The 17,828-nt window shown below is 49.2% G+C and overlaps 5 protein-coding genes across 5 annotated transcripts; 3 read left to right on the forward strand and 2 right to left on the reverse strand.

The window, feature by feature from the left end:
* Positions 1-5,920: 5,920 nt before the first annotated feature.
* On the reverse strand, positions 5,921-7,255 carry BDR25DRAFT_368763 (uncharacterized protein). Its single transcript, XM_033697073.1, has 2 exons — positions 6,576-7,255; positions 5,921-6,418 (listed from the first exon to the last, which is right to left on the reverse strand). The coding sequence occupies exons 1-2, from the start codon at positions 7,148-7,150 to the stop codon at positions 6,202-6,204; spliced, it is 792 nt and encodes a 263-aa protein (XP_033547878.1). The 5' UTR covers positions 7,151-7,255; the 3' UTR covers positions 5,921-6,201.
* A 944-nt stretch (positions 7,256-8,199) lies between these two features.
* On the forward strand, positions 8,200-10,786 carry BDR25DRAFT_342812 (uncharacterized protein; the record flags this gene model as incomplete). Its single annotated transcript, XM_033693764.1, has 3 exons — positions 8,200-8,391; positions 8,429-8,730; positions 8,801-10,786. The coding sequence occupies 3 exons, from the start codon at positions 8,200-8,202 to the stop codon at positions 10,410-10,412; spliced, it is 2,106 nt and encodes a 701-aa protein (XP_033547879.1). The 3' UTR covers positions 10,413-10,786.
* A 421-nt stretch (positions 10,787-11,207) lies between these two features.
* Positions 11,208-12,227, forward strand: BDR25DRAFT_286419 (uncharacterized protein). The gene is made up of 3 exons (XM_033688250.1): positions 11,208-11,359; positions 11,593-11,700; positions 11,855-12,227. The coding sequence occupies exons 1-3, from the start codon at positions 11,248-11,250 to the stop codon at positions 12,103-12,105; spliced, it is 471 nt and encodes a 156-aa protein (XP_033547880.1). The 5' UTR covers positions 11,208-11,247; the 3' UTR covers positions 12,106-12,227.
* A 1,500-nt stretch (positions 12,228-13,727) lies between these two features.
* Positions 13,728-14,606, reverse strand: BDR25DRAFT_342814 (uncharacterized protein; the record flags this gene model as incomplete). The annotated part of the gene is made up of 2 exons (XM_033693765.1): positions 14,327-14,606; positions 13,728-14,246 (listed from the first exon to the last, which is right to left on the reverse strand). Exons 1-2 carry the CDS (start codon positions 14,525-14,527, stop codon positions 13,728-13,730), a joined length of 720 nt encoding a protein of 239 aa, XP_033547881.1. The 5' UTR covers positions 14,528-14,606.
* Positions 14,607-17,000: 2,394 nt separating this feature from the next.
* On the forward strand, positions 17,001-17,459 carry BDR25DRAFT_224347 (uncharacterized protein; the record flags this gene model as incomplete). The annotated part of the gene is made up of 1 exon (XM_033685139.1): positions 17,001-17,459. One exon carries the CDS (start codon positions 17,001-17,003, stop codon positions 17,457-17,459), a length of 459 nt encoding a protein of 152 aa, XP_033547882.1.
* Between the last annotated feature and the right edge of the window lie 369 nt (positions 17,460-17,828).

Genomic DNA, 17,828 nt, shown 5'->3' on the forward strand with positions numbered 1-17,828 from the left:
CATCTGCTCCGATCTGATCGACTGACTAGCTTCGCTATCCTTCGCAATGTTGCGCAGAACGGTCTTTTGTGCTTTCGCCGGGAGGTATTGTTGGATTGGATTCAATTCCCGCGCAATCTTCTTGTGTAAGTTGAATGCGAAACTTCTGGACTGGACTGGACTGGGCTGTTTGTAACAACTTCCTGGTCGGCTCAGTCAGCTTGTTATTTGTATTCTTCCCCGTCTGTGAGATTGCGTTGCATTGCGTTGCGTTGCATTGCGTTGTAGTTGAATCGCAATGGCCTGGTGTCTCTGTCCTGTCCTTGGGCGGACATTGGACATGCGTGTTTCTCCTACGTTTGTGTCTACTTTTCCTCTTCACCAACCCAAGCACGTCATCCTAGTCAGTTTCTTCGGCAACTGACTGACAGTGTCATGTTCTTTCCTTTGGTCTCTCTCTCTCTCTCCCTCTCTCTTGCATTTGCATGGCTGGCAGGCGGCATGGCGTGGAGTCTGGCGGATCGAACAAGTATGGGATTCTTTAGTGTGGGTGAGTGGGTGATCGAGTTGACATGGTTGGCTGGCATCGGGACACGCCTTCTTAATGCTCAGCTTAGTGGACTTGCAAATTTCCATTGCAACTACTCCCTCTACAAAGAGTTAAACCATTCTCTTCACTACATGTGGCTAATTTTCTTGTGACTGCTATGTTGTGCTATGTTGTGCTATGTTGTGCTGTTCTATGCTATCAAGATTGCAAGTACATTCTCTCTATTTGGAGCGGCGTACTAACAAATACCTTGCCCGAGATCAACATCAACACTTATACAGGCTAGCTGGCTAAATATTATCGTAGGTACCACTCCCCCCTTCCATCTCGTGCATATACACCAGATCTGATAAATTTCGACCTCAATAGAACGGAACAGAAATAGAAAAAAGGAAAACGACCGCATGTCGTTTGTTGTAGGCAGGATGTTGGGGGGGTTCGTTTGAGACCGATCTAGCTCACTCGTGTACCACTTTATCTCGGTCCCGTCTTTAGGCCGGGATTGTTGGACAATGTCGCCGCTGTAAGATGCAATATACCCTAACGTTAAGTCAAATAATGACTATCTCGTCCAACCGATCCACTCTGAAATCTTCTAAGAATTCGCCATTCATCATACCGTGGACCTGAGCATCTAATCAAGCGGTATGTACCGCTCGCTTTTCCATCACACGAAACATTGAAACTCTAGAAATCAAGACAAACGCATCGCCGACTCGAAAAATGCTCAGTAAAGTCTCCAATATAAACTAGTTGACCATATTCTCTTCCCCACTTTTGAAGTGAGGAATAAAGTTCTATGACTAGCCGCAAAACCATTATACAGTTTCGTGTGCGTAGCCCAACGCTTGCGGTCCACTTCAAGTTTCGAAAGCCGCACTTTCAGATCCCTGCTTATACATTCAAGTCTATTTAAATTCAGCACAGTGGCTGGAGTGACAGAGACAGCAGCCCCAATGTCTATTCCGCTATGGTGGGGATACGGCACGACGTTTTGTTTAATGAGAGTTATACCTGGATTACATCGCTGCATTTTCAACCACTAAACCGTAAGAACTTACTCGCGCAGATACATAGGTAATCGGGAGCTGTGTGAAGATTATGAAGGTGGCCATCTCTGTCCTCGTCGTAGGTTTTGCGGGTCTTGGTATGCTTGTTGCACTTCTATATAATGGAGTCATCTTTGCGACCACAGGCGACCAACTCGTTGCGATTACGGATGGCGCTGGTGGCATGGGACGACTTTGTAGCTAAGTTATCTTTGGATAACTAGTCCCAACCTACTGAGGTTCGAATAGGATCTACATACCAGCCTGGCACCTAATATGGTTGGCCATCAATTAGTGGGCTAGAAACCAACAGAAGCCAATTCAGTGAATCGTTCTGGTCGACAGAACTAGGAAATAGGTCGCGATAGATATCATATAAATCCCTCGTGTAGTCTGGAGCAGCTAAGCAAACCCCAAACCTACTAAACAGCGAGTCCATACCGGAAGACTTGTCTCCGGGATCTTTTGCATTTCTGTATGCGGATCTTTTGTGCCATGCTCTGTTGGGTTCTAATGCTTTGTCCCGTGAAGGCCTACGGATATTGATGGCGCGATTTGACTATCCTTTATTACGAAGATCGTTTAGGGAGGCAGAGAGCGCCTCGTCAATTAGCATTCCACTACACAAGGGGGTTTCATATTGAAACAGGACGTAAAATCTGATTGGAAAAGGACGCCAATTTGAAGTTTCTGGAAAAGACTCTCTGTCGAGGATCCACCCAGTGTTCATATTATCCCACACCATCGGCTTCAGGTGTATATCATCCCATGTTACTTCCAAATAAAGGCTTAAATCCTGGGGCGCATCCTGTAGGCTAAGTGTCGATCTTTGACCATGATTTTTAAAAGCCGACGTTTTTGGGGCAATCTATAGTATGGTCAGTCACATCTTTTCTACTATCAGGCTAAATAAAAACAGGCTCTGCTCTAGAAAAGATCATGGCGAGCAAATGTGTCCAGATAAATCTATGTCCATTATCCTCCCATCTAGTGCCGATAAAATCGATACAGATCGCCACATCATCAAATGTTTGTCGAAGATGCCGAAGCGTGGACGAGTAGAGGGCCGATATGATGACCGAATATAACACACAAGATACCGTGCCCTTCGGGGTTTAGAAAGCTCCCCAAACATATGACAAGGCAACGTACTTCGGCTTGTCGACAAGATTGACTACCAGCAACTCCCTGAATTTCGTGGTCGGTGGACGAGTTTGCGCTCCTAACGTAAAGAACGCAGATCGATTTGAGCTCCTCTCGTAAGAGAGGAAGCAACCCGGAAAGTTGAGAGACGGGGCAGCTCTGTGGTAGCTGGCTCTGGTAATTTTGTTGTCCGGACGGTGAGGTTTCAGGTGCTAGGGCATACTGCTTGTTAGTTGTGGAGCCAAGTGGTATTCTTAACGCTGGTATATCAGTACGGGCCCTGTTCGCCTACAATAGAAAATATGGATGTAGAATCAAAATTGGATGCTTGAGAGGGAATGTAAAATGGGATAGCTTTCATTTCACTAGAGAGCAGAGCCCATGGCAAGGCTAATTAGTCTGACTCCAGGCGTAGCATCTAGGCAGAATGTAACCCATTTTAGTGCAAAGTAAGTGTACAGAGTTTACGGCGTAGAGCTGCATATTTACTCTATGTTCTAATCATATCTTAATAGGAGGAGACTGTGCCACACAAATAGGTCATCAATGCAGTATATGGAGATGCTGCTGCCAAAGTACGCTCAAGAATTGCTGCTGTTTTTTGTTAGATTTCTGATAGGTAGAGCCATAAAAGCACAAGAGCAAGTCTAATAAAGATTGGCGTCAAGGGAAGGCGCAAAACCCTCGAACTACTTTGTCGAGAATTTCATCGCTTTTTAGAAACGGCAAAGACATCTTATTGGCCGATAGCTGGTGAGAATCCAATTACAGCCTTAACAGGAGCTAGGGGAACAAGCTAGGTATGCTAATCTGAAAGAAGTGTTTGTTTGTCAAACGTAGGAAGTCAAAAACACTGGCGCTGAAGCGAACGAAAATTGACGTAACTCTAGCTCAGCACTGTCGCCATCGAGCCAGGAAACCAGAAATCGGGAGTCTAGTGGCCCGGTATTCGTGGAAAAATTCAGTCTCGCATTCCACCATAATGACACTTCCCAAATAAGCCATTTCTCATCTATCTAAGAACATTTTAAGTCGCCGGGACTCCCATCAAAGGAGCGTCGTTCGTGGTAAGCGAACTTCAATATAGCCAGTTTGCCATATATGGAATGTATGTATATTTCGTGGGGAGAGAATAGTGAACCTACATTAGTACACCGGCCTTCATTATCAATGTGAAACTGATTTGGAGCATTTATTCACATTCAATCATCACGGGAAACACAAACATCATATTAGCTACCAATCCCAACCTAGAAAATTGCCATACGATTCCATATTGATTAGAAAGTTGGGCGGGAGCAGACAGGACAATGCTTGGTGTGGTGTGGTGCGACATACTCAGTATTCAGCACACCTAATTCCAACTTCGCTGAAGCCAAGCCACTGAATCTGGCCGCATCATTGATGCGGTAGCCCTTGCTGTAGCAGATAGCGGCGTGGTAGTCACAGTAATCTGTGTTTCGAACCCACAATTCGAGTGTGGTGGCTTCGGTGAATGCTTTGCGAACCTATCCATTGATTGGTAGTAAACAGCCGACGTAGAACATTATTTGCAAGGAATATTTTGTGAAGGGATACTTCATTCCGCTCACCCAAGATCTTCAAAGTACCCGCCACAGTTCAATCCCTATTTCTGTCAGTTTGGCTGCAAGTGATTGAAGGTGCCTTTCTTCTCCAGCAGTGTACAGTCCACTTACACTGGTCAACTTCGAACCTCTAATACCCATCACATATGCATTGCAAGATATCTTTTAGACGAGGTTCGGTGGAGACAAGCCTAAGATACTAAGATACCGACAAATTAGGTCATACACCTCCCCCTCGTGAGCCTCACTACGGTAGTTCTAATGGAAACCGCCGTCTAATATGGCTCTGACGTATCCTATATGCAAACGGATCGCACCGAGATAATGCTACAATACCAGAGGTAGAAAGCGCATGTCGCAGATGTCAAAATGAAGTTAAAGGTTTTGTTCAGTCGGACCTTAGGAAGCGTTCGGTCCGAACCGTTTGAGACAGTATGTCTTTGGATCGGATAGTACATCGAAGTTACAGTTAGGTTGTTTTCGCTGAGTTCGGGAGGCCGAGTCGTGGAGACTGAAAAACAACCGGAGATCTCCTTGTATCATGCCCCGAACTTATGCGGCTACTGTTACATTAGTGCTCAAGATAATGAGCCCACAGGAGCCGGTTTATGCCACGAGGGGTGAGCCTCCTCCATTCTGGCGTTCGGTTCCTTTAAGATTGAAGTCCCTTTAAAGGTCCTACGCTGTACCATCACGTTCCCACCGGCTGCAGTCTTCTACGCTCCACGCCAAAGAACTTCTCTCTCACGAAATTAACAACAGATTTAGCATCGTAAGAGACCTGCAATGGAATTTGGGCAGCCAATTGCCGCCCCCAATTCATATATTGGGGAAATTTGGTTGCAACGGAAGATTTTTAATTCCGATTTTGTTCATCCTGCGACATATTCCTGAATGAGGGTTTGCTGACTGCTATAAATAGCTTAGTCGGATTGCCGTTTCGGGGTTGGTGCAGATGGATGTGCACGACGAATACCACTGACAATTACATATATTGGAAAACTAATGTTGCGCATCGAGTAGGAGGGAGAGACTGGCCCTTACCGGTGGCTTACCGGTGGCGTGTGAAGGCAAAGGATGAAACTAGAAGAGGCGGGTTAAATACGACAACAGTGGACAGACACCTCGAGGCAGAATTGGACCTGCGTCGGAGAGACAGATACGACCACAGTCACTGTATAACTCCACCCGCCGGAAAATAGTCAAGAGGACGCCGCGGCAACGGCTAAGATATCAACGACGAGTGGCTAATGTAGGGGATCATGTTACGGTGGAAAGCAACTGAGATCCGACAGTCTGGCAGGACGTTAAAAGAAAGCGGAAGCAATATAGTATCACGGATACGTGCCGGCGGATGGAGAATGACAAAAGAAATCCTACCGTTCTTTTTCTTTTGGCGAGGGATCAGCCTCGCCGACGGGAAAGCTATGCATCTTTGCCACTTACGTGCTGTGGACGTGTTTAGGTGTCTGCAGGGTAATATATCGGTATGCCGTAAGCCAAAAGTAGATCGATTCCCGCGCAATACAATTCACCACAGTCCAAAGACAATTGCAGACACCTCCATTTTCTCCCGCAAGAACTGGGGGAAGGTTGGATGCTCTTTGCAGTGGATTTGCTTGTGCCGGGGAAATGGGAAGGCGGCCTGAGTTTCTTTTCCATTTCGGGCCTCCCGACCACAAACAGGACCGCCGTGATCGGGTGACTCGTTCGTGGTACTTCATCTATGTACCCCGCGGCCGTCAACGTCAACGTTTAATATGGCGATGTACGGGGTCCAGGGTGTGATATATTGCATTGCGGAAGCATTCCAGAAGACGGGAATATCCCATAGTGCCTGCCAGATCGAACGAGGCTGGTGGTCGAAAGTTGATCAGTGGTCATCGATTTGTTCTCAGTCTCGCTTGCGGCCGTTTGCCTTGATGCATGACTGTTGAGCCTTTTCAGAATTAGTAGACGCAGTGAGATGAGCGAGGGAGGTGCGAGTGGAAATATTCAGCGCCAAAAGCGCAAAATCCATGCAGGTCAGCTTCTCGCCTCGGCTTCGCTGCAGGAGGGGCGGGAGAGCAGCAGCAGCAACCACGAGCTTTCCAGAGGGGAAGCTGGTTTGTCTGCAAGTGTGGGTTACTCATGCACACCCGCTTGATGCAGAGTAACGAGTTCGTTCAGGTCACAGGTGGGTGATTGCCGGCAAAACCTGCTGCTCGCCCAGCCGATAGTGTGCATCATGATCCGAATCGGGGGGTACTGGCTGATGCTAGCGCACACCTCTTCGCTTTGTCTGCGGAACGCAAGCATAGTTTTGGAGGTCCCGTGAAAGACGACGGACTGATGGACTGGCGACTTTCCTCTACGTTTGTGGCCCGGCTAGTCCTAAGCAATCGGGCTTGTTTGTTGCAGGATCCCAAGCGCATTGGAACGAATTGGGTGCTTGGCTGCGGTGTTACCGATGGGGGTCCTGCGTGGGAAGGTGCGAAGGCCGGTTCATGGAGATTAAGAAGGTGTTGAGATGTGAGCTGCAGCCGTGTGGCAGCAGAAGCTTGGGGGTTCATGGTGGCCCGCCGTTGATATTCAGACAGATGGTCAGCGTTGATGGCAAAGGTAAGCCCTGAGATGTCTCCCATCATGGCGGGGCTTCGACGGAGCAAGGGCTGGATCAAAATAGCTGGTCCCTGTGCGCGTCCGTGGCTTCCCATGGCGCTCCCGAATCGAGCTGGCCTAACCAGCCTGGAGGCAGCGCACCCGCCACGCCGGATGACAGCGACAAAACCGACGCCTGGCCTGCCAAAGCCTGAGAAGGCCTGCGAAGAAGGCTCTCCGTGTGGCGAGAGTGTGATGAGCATGGAAACCAGGCAATTAAGAGGCAACAGTGAGGCATGACGACGATCCTGTGGGCTCAAACATCACAAAGGTCCACGCCCAATTTCGAAACAGGTACGCCAGCAGGACCCCGGCCTGCCAGCGTGAATGGCCGGGGCATCAAGCCCGGCACTGCAACTCCGCCGGGCCTATTTTTTCAACGCGGAGCCATTTGATGGGAGGAGGAGCCTACGCGTGCAACGGCAGCCAAAAGCCAAACTCAGCACAGAGCTGCTCACGAGCCTTCGGTCAGCGAGGCGAGACAGATGGGGGTTGTTCGTCCTTCGTTTGCTGCTTCTGCTCGGGGGCAAAAACGACCACTACCTGAGCGCTTCGAAGATGATGGATGCACATCGAGCCAGAGCGTGTATTAATAAAGCCTGGAAGGGCAAGGGCTGGCACCGGCCGGCGCTGCATGATAATGCCTTGCAGCAGGCCACAGATTGATGTAGCACGAGGTACCTTGAATGCGGCTTGCCGCTGGATTCGCCCTCCAGAACTGGCGTAATCGGTCTGTGGAGGTTAGTCGTCTTCTCGACCGCCCTCCTCCGGAACCACCGCCCTCCACAGGCATGCATGCTGGCCCAACACGTCGTCCTCTCTCTCTCTTCACCTCTTCTTCCTCTTGCCCATCCCGACGTGAATTCCCCCGTACGATGCCCACAGAAGAATGAATTAAATCCCCGCCTTTCATTCTTTTCGTGACGGCCAATCGTTTCAGCTTCGCTCAGACACCGTGCACCAGCTCTCGCTCCATTTCGGTACCATCGCGCTATGACAGTCTGACCTTGTCTGACGGCCATCCGACAGACTCTCTCGTTGTTCGTTACTCTGTCCTCCTCAACACTTGCCAACACTAGAGCTCCCGTGACAGGCCTCGTTCCACCCAGAAAACACCCTCACGAGCCTGCTTGCTGCTTGCTTCTGTGCCTGGGTGCTCTCTCCATGCATCATTCCCCTTGACAATCTTCCGGTGTGAGACTTCACACCTCGATCCGCCTCCTCTTCAGACAATTACGCCAGAGCACCCGCCATGGTTGCCACCGTTCTGCCTCCCGCAGGCATTGCCCTCCATGGGGCTCCGGACAGCGACATCGGGTCCAGAGACGCCAGACACGCACCCATCCAGGCCATGCAGCTCGAGATGACGCAAGATATGGTCTCCGAGCTGCTAGACAGCGTCAGGAGCGGGAAAGCCCCACAGCTGTTCTTTGGGCGAACTCCTGTATGTCTTTTGAAACTTCCCTGAGTGGTGTTGTTAGCTCCGCTGTACCTCCGACATTGTCGTGCTTCTTGAGGAAGGAACGCTGGCTGACGGCCCACCACAGCAACTCAAGTACGGCGACAATAAAACACATGTGCTGCAGACTACTCCGGAGAGCCATAGATATGAATTGTACGAGACCAGCAGTGCTGGCGGCGATGACGACCTCACTTTCACGGGGTTGATCAACCACAGCTTGGCTGTGCAGAAAGCGGAGGCCGTGACGGCTGGCGTAGACACGGCGCTGGAGCAGCTGAAGAATAGCATGGCTGCGATTTCCGAGTTCAAGGAAGCGAACAAGTACGTCGCCCGGCGAGGTGTTGCCCTTCAATGGGCGTTCCACTGGGTAGTGAATTGACAGTAAATGCAGGACTATCGTCGGTAACGCAGGAACACCCATAGGCACGCCACACCATCGTCGCTTCCCTTCCAAGTCGCTGAAACCCAGCCATCTCGCCCCACATGCCGGTTCACCGCTGCTGTCTGTGCCTTCCTCACCTGGCCTGTCGAAGAAGCCGCGTCTTGACCAGCCCCCGACTTCACAGCCCGACAGCAACCAACAGGCCATTCTTCGTGCGCTCCGAGTTCCCGTGATACACTTGCTTGCTAAGCGACCATGGACGGAGAAAGGTCTTTCAGAGGAATGTCGGTCCTCGCTCACCAACATGCGGGCATTGCTGCCCAAAATCGGAAAGCATGGTGACGGTCCCGAAAAATGGGTGTTGAGTGACAAGGCATATCGGGAGCTGGACCCATGGACGTTTCCTTGGAAAGACCTGGACGACCGGGTGCAGGCCATCAAGAACGCTATTCGAGCTTTTGATCGCCTTCGACTCCCCAAGGATGACCCACTCTGGCAAATCTTACTCCCACAAGAGGAGCGTGGCCAGGGAAAATGTTTATCACGACTCAATGTCCAAGCACCAGCACAGAAAGCTGCGACACCTTTGCACAAGATCTCGAAACTCACCGAGAAGAAAATAACTACGAGTAAGAAAACAGAAGAGAAGGAAGTGAAGGACGGCAAGAAAGTGAAGGAGATGAAGGAACCAAAGGAACCAAAGCAGCCGAAGGAGCCAAGGCAACCAAAGGAACCGAAGCAACCGAAGCCGAAGAAGCCAGTTAGAGATGAAGCTAAGGTTGCAAAGGCGGTGGGTACTCCCATTGTCAAGCCAACGACAGCGAAGAACAATTCCCAGACCGACCCGGCGAAAGCCAACAAAAAAGTCGTCGATGGATCCACACCTCGTGTCAAGCCAAAGGCATCTGGACGAGATGCCTATCCTAAGGAACGTGTTCCGAGACAGAGCAGGCCCGCTGTGCCAGTCAACACCAAACCTAAGAATCCCTCTCCGCTTTCCGCTTCGCCACCAGTGAATGCAAGCGACTTCGAAGACAGCCATCCCGTTCATAAAGCCCTGTCAGCTGCTCCGTCCCCCGCCAAGACGTCCGGCAGCTCCGATCGCCCCCTCAAGCGCAAGGCGAATGATGTTGACGGTGATAGTCACAGCCACAAGCTCTCCGCCAAGCAACCTCGAGTTGACCGCTCTACGCCTAATCATACTCCAGTCAGTGTGAGTGGCCGGGCTAATGGCAGTATGCCATCCTCCGGCAGCTCACTCAAACGGAAACTGGACGATTCATCAACTGCCAACACTCCAACGAACAAAGGCCGCAGGGTCACAAATATCGACATTGGCCTCGCCTCACGCTATCCTAGCCATCACCACAGCAACACCTCGCCTGGCGACTCCTCGTCCGCTACCACCTCCCCGTCCATGCCAAGCTTGAGTTTCCGCCAGACCGTGGAATTGAGCCAAAAGTTTCAGAAATACTATAAGAAGTATGAGGAGTTGTACTGGCAGTTAACCGAGGCGGAGACGCCACCAACGGATGCACAGAGGGATGATCTGATGAAAATGCACAAGAAGCTCGAGGAAATGAAGCGCGAAATCAAGGCTGGTGCTGGAGTCAAACACTGATAAAATGAAGGTGCAATGGAAGGTGCGATTGGAGGTCGAAACGAGAATGGGAAGACAACGGCAGTTTGCATACACAAAATTTTGGGGGTAATTTTCCTCTCTCTTCGGAGGTTTTCTGGACAGTGATGGACTTTGAGTATCCAGGTTTCTTTGAGACTTAGTCTAATCACAGCCTATGCATTCCAGGTGTTGGTCTTGTCTAGTTGTTCCTTTTCCAATCCTTATACCAAAAGGTGCGAAGTCACCATGTGCCCAGCATGTCGCTGCTAGTATCACGCACATTCAACGAATTACGCATAATGGATACATGCTACGAGAGAAAGTTAAATCGGTGGTCGATGAATCTATGGTGATTAGATTGTACATTACATAATACAGAAGTTTTGAAAACTTTACTGCATGTTAGCACTTAGACAGCGCGCAATGCGCGTCTAATATAAACCAAAATCTGAGCCCTTTTGATAGTTCTTTTTCATTTTTTGCCCTCCCTGTTCGAGTTCCCTAGCAGTCGGGAACAGGATATGCCCGGTTGTTTGTTCACACAGAATCGGAACTTCCCACGAAGGGCTCTAGGAGACTCCCACACTAATTCATCCTTCATCGTATCAATCTGAATCTTATCACGCACACTGCAATAACTCTCAGGCATCCCATGTTCCAAGGCTCAAACCACCAACCAACTTAACCCCGGCCCCTATCCCTCGATCGCTCCCCGCAATCAGCGTGTGCCACATCCCTGCATAACGTCATCAGCCCTCCGGCTCGACCTCCCCCGCCACACCTCCCCATTACAGCATCAACGACGTTCATCCCTCTGACATCTCCACTTCCCCCAATGCAGTTGTGGAAAACGCTCTTAAGCTCATTAACTACAAAACGCCGCTTCGCCCAAGTCCGAGACGTCCAAATTGAATTTGAGAGGCTTAAGGGAACCAGGGAACGGAACGGTAAGCATCCGCTGCTTCTATTTGTTTCATGCATTGACCCTGCAATATTCATGGATTTGGGCTTCTGAAACGCTTCTCGGAGAATTGGTGTTGGATTCTTTCTGCTCTGTCCTTGTCGGTGATTGGTTCTCATTTGTGTTTCTTCTTTGGTGTTTCAAGCAGCTGCATGCACATCATTTGTATTTTTGGGGAAGATTTTAGCGAAAGGATATCCGATGCTAACTTGAGAATAGTTCTCAAGCAGCCTTTGCAACTTCATAGTACCCGCCCTTTGACGGGCTTTATGCGGACGGGGTACTGTGAAGCGCCCAGTTCCGATTTCGGAAACCATTCAGTTGCAGGTATGTTCCCATTACCTCCTATTTTAACTACTCCTTTCACGCCTCCTACCAATCACATTTATTCAACTGCTACGATCAATTTGCCCCTTTGGTGCCTAACCCGAAGCCCCCAATAGCCACACTCAGCTTTTTCTTACAAGCTAACAATCCTCAGCCATCGTAACCGACCAGTTTCTTGACTTCAGCGCATCGCGGGGCAATGATTTGCGGGCCACGGGTCTTACAAATGGCTGCAAATGGTGTCTCTGCGTCGGTCGATGGAAAGAGGCTTTCAATGCCAGAACAAGTGATTCTGATCTCAAAGTTCCGAAGGTATATCTGCAGCGGACCAACGAACGGGCTCTCGAAGGCGCAAAGTTGGAGGAATTAAAGATATTTGCGCTGGATGGAGAGAGTGACCAGTGATGGGTCGTAATTTATCGTTATAGGCGAGAATCTTCTTCCATCCATAAAATTGGAACTTCATGATGGCAAGCTACATGCGGTAGGGTTCTTTGACGAGAATAATGTGAATACGGAGCTAAATGAATTCGTTCATTTCTAGCCAATATGCTGCGGATGATGAACACAAGTCTTTGAATATTATTGTTCTGATACCCACTGCCATTCCGGAGGATCCATGAACAAGGAACGTCTGCAACATGTTAAAACAAAGTAAATGCGTATCATCCGACCTAAAAAACGATAAGCTAACATCCTAAAATGGATCTGAATACCCCTCTCGGTAAGCTCGTAATTGTAATACACCCATTAGCTTTCAGTACCTCCTCAAACGGATATCTCATCTTGAATAATGTCACGTATACTTTTGATGTGCTTATCGTTATCATACTTCCATGCATGCGCTTCAATTACGGATCTCTAATTATTTAAGATGTTCAGACGAAAGGAGGATCACAACTTAAGCGTCGTGTCCGTAGATATTGACGCTAGGCAACAAGACTACTTCTCTCTCCCTTCGCCTTACCACGACAACATCTCCGTTGCACATACACCACACCATGATACTCGCACACTCTATGAAGACGCGCAACCAACATCACCCAAACGTTCTCGGTTCGGAAATATTCTCTCATCTTTCCTATCGCGATTCTACTACATAAAAGTCTCATCGACTGACATCGAACACAGCACCGACCGCTCAGACCAAGACTACAAGTCCGACTCTTCCTCCGATAATCAAGAAGACCATCAACACCAACCACTCACCACAAAAAACCCCATCGACTGGCCTGACCACGAAGAAACCCCCACCGACAAATAGTTCACAGAACTCTCTTCCTTCTCCTCTTTTCCTCTCTCTTCAACCTCTTCCTAACCTCCAACGGCCCCGCAGACGGCATCCCCCACTACCCAAAACCAAAAGAGAATCCTTTGCCCCCACCAAAGCTTCCGCTTTAAAGAACACGGAAAGAATTACACATGCTACGAAACCAACACCACCGCATTCCAGCCGAATTACGAGTACTCGAATACCTATGAGGGATTCGATCATCTATGGCGGGAACTCCAAGGTGGGAGTCAAGGAGTCGTATATACTGGGATAAACCGCCCAGGTGGGCGAGTTCAGAGAGCCAGACTGGCGATGTTTCATTAGTTAGATTGCTTAGTGAAATTAAGGGAGGTGGTGCAGGGGTTGCGAAATGGAGAGAAGGCAAGGTTGGATGTGAGTCCGCACCATGCGTATTGGCCCCATTGCTTGGATTATCTGCAACAGGCTGTGTTGCGTCATGCGGATGATAGTGTAGAGATGAGTGAGATGTATGAGGGGCACTAGGTAAATAGTCTGTTTGGGAGTGGGAAGGAGTGTAGGAACCCCAAGTGGTTGTATGAGGCTACGGCTTGTGGGGAGGCAGAGTGTGACGGGAATGCTTTTTAATAAGGAGGAACTGGTGGAGGAGATACACGTTGGGGAAGAGAAAGAGATGGAAAAGTGGATGGTGGAGAATGGAGAGAAGGGTCATATGTAATTCAGCGACATGCCAAGACTGAGGATGGAGTCGCACAGGGAATTATTGGTATTAAAGTTATTCAACGTTAATTTTTTCGTCTTCGCCAACGAGCCTTCTCTCAAGACTGCATCTCAAAACCCTCCTCTCTTTGCCCACATCAATGCCTTTTAATCGATCATCATCGCGATCCCAATACACCGCCCAACCCTTCCCACCCTTCTCTTCCTCCACCACAACCAAACTCTCTTCATTATCCAATGCCAAACCCTCCTCGTCGTCCGTCCAATCCCACGGTCCAATTATATGCTCGCGTGCAACAGCACGCGGTCCATATTTCAGTTCTCGAGTTGATTTGTCGGCGTATATCCAATTGAGCTTCGGCTTAGTAGGGTTGGATGTAGGGTATGGGGGCGACGGCCGGGATAGCGAGGAATTCGGTGATGAGGGCGGTACTGTGCTAACGAGACCGAGAATGGGGGGTGCAGGGATAGGTCGATGTGGGAGGTCAGAAGTAGGGAAGGGGTGGTAGAAACCCGTGAAGGGATGCGGCGCTTCTCCATCATCACTGGTTTCAGGTAGTCGCGTCATTGGGTCCTTAGGCGACAAGTAGAGCTGCGTGTGCTTGCGCTATTAGAGCTCGGCCCTCCAGTCGAGCAGAGGCTTGTGAGGCGTACCTTGTGGTCCCGTAGGACTACAATGCTGTCATGAACTTCATCGCGTTTTTTCGACTGCGCATCGCAGTAAACATGTAAATGGAAGGGAGCTTTGCGATCTTCTGACTCGGCATCCTCGTCCAGGAGGCGTTGTTGGTGGACTGCTTCGGCGCCGCCAACCGTCGTGGGGATTGCTGTTAGGGTAAGCAGGTCGAGAACCATTCTTCAGCTGCACTCGAATTATAGATACATCGAATGAAGGGATTGCATGCGAGTTTTCGAGAAATTGAAGGCATTGTTGATTTCCAGGGATGGGTAGTTAGGTCGTGAGGTTGGCCAAGTGCAGCACGATGCGGTCATAGGTCGCAAGGATCAGGGAGCTTGGGCCAGCAGTATGGGTCTCAGTTCAAAGTCAAAGTAATTCGAATGTGCGCACCAATGTATCCTTCGGTCAAATAGCAAGGGAGATGAGAGCTTATCTCCGCCTACAACGAAACAGTTTTCCTCAAGAATTGGTAAAGGCAAGAAGGTGACTCCATGCCGTTTGCGCATCAAAAACCGCCGTAACGAAACCAAATTGGCTCCTTGTACAAAGAAATTCGAGGATTTTCTGCATTCGGCTTGGAATGCTGTTTCTTTATACAAGACTTAGCGAAGATGATCGTCTATTGCCCTTTGACGATGATCCTGCCCTCCCGGATTCGGCACGATCAAGCAAGAAAGTGGATTCAGCCAAGACAACAACGCTAGTGTACCCGGTGACAAGGGTCCAACCCGGAATCGCGTAGCAGCTTACTCCCTAGTGTAACGAACAACCTGAACATCAACAATATGACAGCCCTCGAGCTTCCACGATATCGTTTGCGGCCAATTTAGGTCAATCTTACTGTCTGGCCGCTGCGAGTGAGGTTATTCGGATCCTGGGCCGAATCTATTGTGAAGAACAGCTCCAGAGAATCGATGATCAGTTATTACACTTGCGGCAATGTAGGCTTTTGGAGGGAGAAGGCGATCGCAGGGTTACGTCGCCTCAAGCTGCGATATTTCTTCCATCTATTAATTAAACATATTTTCCTATATTGACAAACGGAGCATACAGGTACTACGTATAGATGGGTGGAAGCGTGGGTGGGCTGTATTGATAAAAGTAAGCGCCAATTGGCTTGCTTGTCGAGAGAACTCACAAGCAGAATTGGCCGTTGTCCGACCAACTGATCATGATAAGGCACCGATTCTCCGTCTCCCACTTAGTCAATAGCTCCGTCGTTTTCTTGACCAAGCCCTGGAAGGCACCGCCCTTTCATTGAAAAGCATCGAGCCAAAGCAACTCAAAGATTCATGGATAGTATCTTGCACGGGCACAATCGAAGATACGCAAGGCTTCTTCTTCTTCCTGCAGCCAGAGCATGTTTTGAGGTGCAAGTTCCATATGGTAAAGCACGAGGTCGCACTTCTTAAACGATACGTTGCCGTCATCGTGCTGAAGCCACCAATTGAACCAATGGTCTAGCCCTTCGATAGAGCCGTAGAGCGAGTACTCCAGCGAAGGGGTCTGATTCCATAAAAGACAACGTGAGATACCACCATCAAGAGGGCTGTGTTGATGGCTTCAGAAGTTAGAGAAATGGGGTAAGGCTTAGCGGATTTTTAGCAATCTGAACCAGCGTCTTTAACGTGGTTCATTCATACCCGTTTTATATATTCCATAGTCATATGTCTTCGTTCGCCAGCTTTGGAGGGTTGAAATGGTTGCGGTACACGAATTATAGACGAGCAAGTAGCGGTATGCACGTTGGAGTTCAGTAAATTTCTCCATTTTGACACTAGGGTCATATCTGACGACTTCTTGGGATGACTTTCTTGCTGTAGTGGCCCAAAGGGATATACTACAATCTCTGCAGGTGGATTGGAGCAGGATGCTATAATTTCTGTCCAAGCGGTGGCCCCTTAGTGAGTTCAGGAGAGAAGTTATGTTGGCCTGTGATAGTTGCTTCAGGCGGAGTAGAGTCCCATTCCGCCATAGCCACGAGGGGTTTTGTCGCGAGTTTGTAGTTCATGAGGCGAATGAGTTATATTGTATTTCCGCGTTAGAATATTCTTAGCCCAACAGCTTTAGCCTTTCTGGCCTGTTGAAGGCGTTGCTGGTCAAGGAATGTAAAATGTACTGCCTTTCGATATGCTGTCAAGCTAGCCTAGTTTCTATACAAGTGTATTTGGCAGTCCAATAGCTTGAGGATAGATTCCCAAGATCTAGGGTATTGTGAAAGTGAGTAATTTTTAAACAAGCGTTGACCATATGATGTGCGTCTTTAGGCAAAGGTATATGGGTGGGAAGGATCTCGCTAGCAGTATGAGTCATACGGCACATTACGCGCCTTCAGTGTTAACGCGCTCCTACGCGCCTCGCCACAATAACTGCTACATAAAACCTTGGTGGCTTGGTGTTTCGCTTTTCTCGGGTTGACATCCCTTCACTACACGTTGCACAAACTCGAGGCACCGGATGGGTTCCAGGGACGACAAACCTGGCGCCCAGGAGCATGAACCGTCTCCTGAAATTCCGCTGGAGGCCAGAATCCCCCAACCTCCTCCTCTACCCCTAATATCTAGCGCGGCACCCCTGCCATTCCTTCCGTTACGGCCTGTCCCACAACTTTCCCTTCCCAAACTTAGCAACACCGTTTACCATAGGGTCATGAAATTAGAGCACCCGCCCAACAAACTTATTCGTCCTACACCGCAATTCACGCCTTGTCACATGTTCTTCTATGGCTCACTAATGGACCCCAAGACACTTAAAAATATCTTAGAACTTCCCTCCACTCCCGTTCTCCAGCCTGCTTCAGTCACAGATTTTGCGACGAAAATGTTTGGTATATATCCCACTCTGTATCCAAAGAAGGACAGCAAGGTCACAGGAATGGTATGGGAGGTTACTCTCGAATCTCAATTCAAAAGGTTAGAAGAGTACGAGGGGTCAGCTTACACATGGTGCGAATGCGATGTTGAATGGGATAACGGACAGGTTTTGAAAGACTGCCGGACCTTCTGCTGGGCAAGCGATGTGGAAAGTGGAGACTTGGAAGACGGGGATTTTGATATGGAGAGGTATCGCCGACATTTCAGGAGACCCGATCGTTCCACCAAGGGCTGAGGGTGAGGAATACGCCAAATCAGTTCACTGGAGTGCAGGAGGCACCCCAGGAACACACTTGCAACTGCGGCAGAGGAAACAACAAATGATTGATTGAACCCACGTCGCGCGGCCCTTAATTCGGTAAGATCGCATCCTATGGAGCTCGTCATACATCTCCTCGTCTCTAGAGTCTAAGCACGATATAAACGAATTGCTAGTTAAATCCCGTAAGGATTCGCTCCTAGGCACCTAAGTTAATGTATCCAACCATTCGACTACACCATCGTGCTTTCCAAGGTTCTATTCCTTCCAGAACACGTGGCATTTCCCCCGATCGGCCATGTCGCGAGCTGAACCGAACATTTCGCAATATCAACAAGGAGAGAG

This window comes from Lindgomyces ingoldianus (assembly GCF_010093535.1).
Source record: "Lindgomyces ingoldianus strain ATCC 200398 unplaced genomic scaffold BDR25scaffold_15, whole genome shotgun sequence".
NCBI lineage: Eukaryota > Fungi > Ascomycota > Dothideomycetes > Pleosporales > Lindgomycetaceae > Lindgomyces > Lindgomyces ingoldianus.

Bases quoted from the DNA above. Each gene is read 5' to 3' on its own strand.
- BDR25DRAFT_368763 (XM_033697073.1), bottom strand. From the start codon at position 7,150: ATGCTCATCACACTCTCGCCACACGGAGAGCCTTCTTCGCAGGCCTTC. The intron at 6,419-6,575 runs GTGTGCGCTAGC...CCACACTTGCAG, and splicing joins TCCGCAGACAAAGCGAAGAG to ACAAACCAGCTTCCCCTCTG.
- BDR25DRAFT_286419 (XM_033688250.1), top strand. From the start codon at position 11,248: ATGCAGTTGTGGAAAACGCTCTTAAGCTCATTAACTACAAAACGCCGC. The intron at 11,360-11,592 runs GTAAGCATCCGC...ACTTGAGAATAG, and splicing joins GGGAACCAGGGAACGGAACG to TTCTCAAGCAGCCTTTGCAA. The intron at 11,701-11,854 runs GTATGTTCCCAT...AACAATCCTCAG, and splicing joins CGGAAACCATTCAGTTGCAG to CCATCGTAACCGACCAGTTT.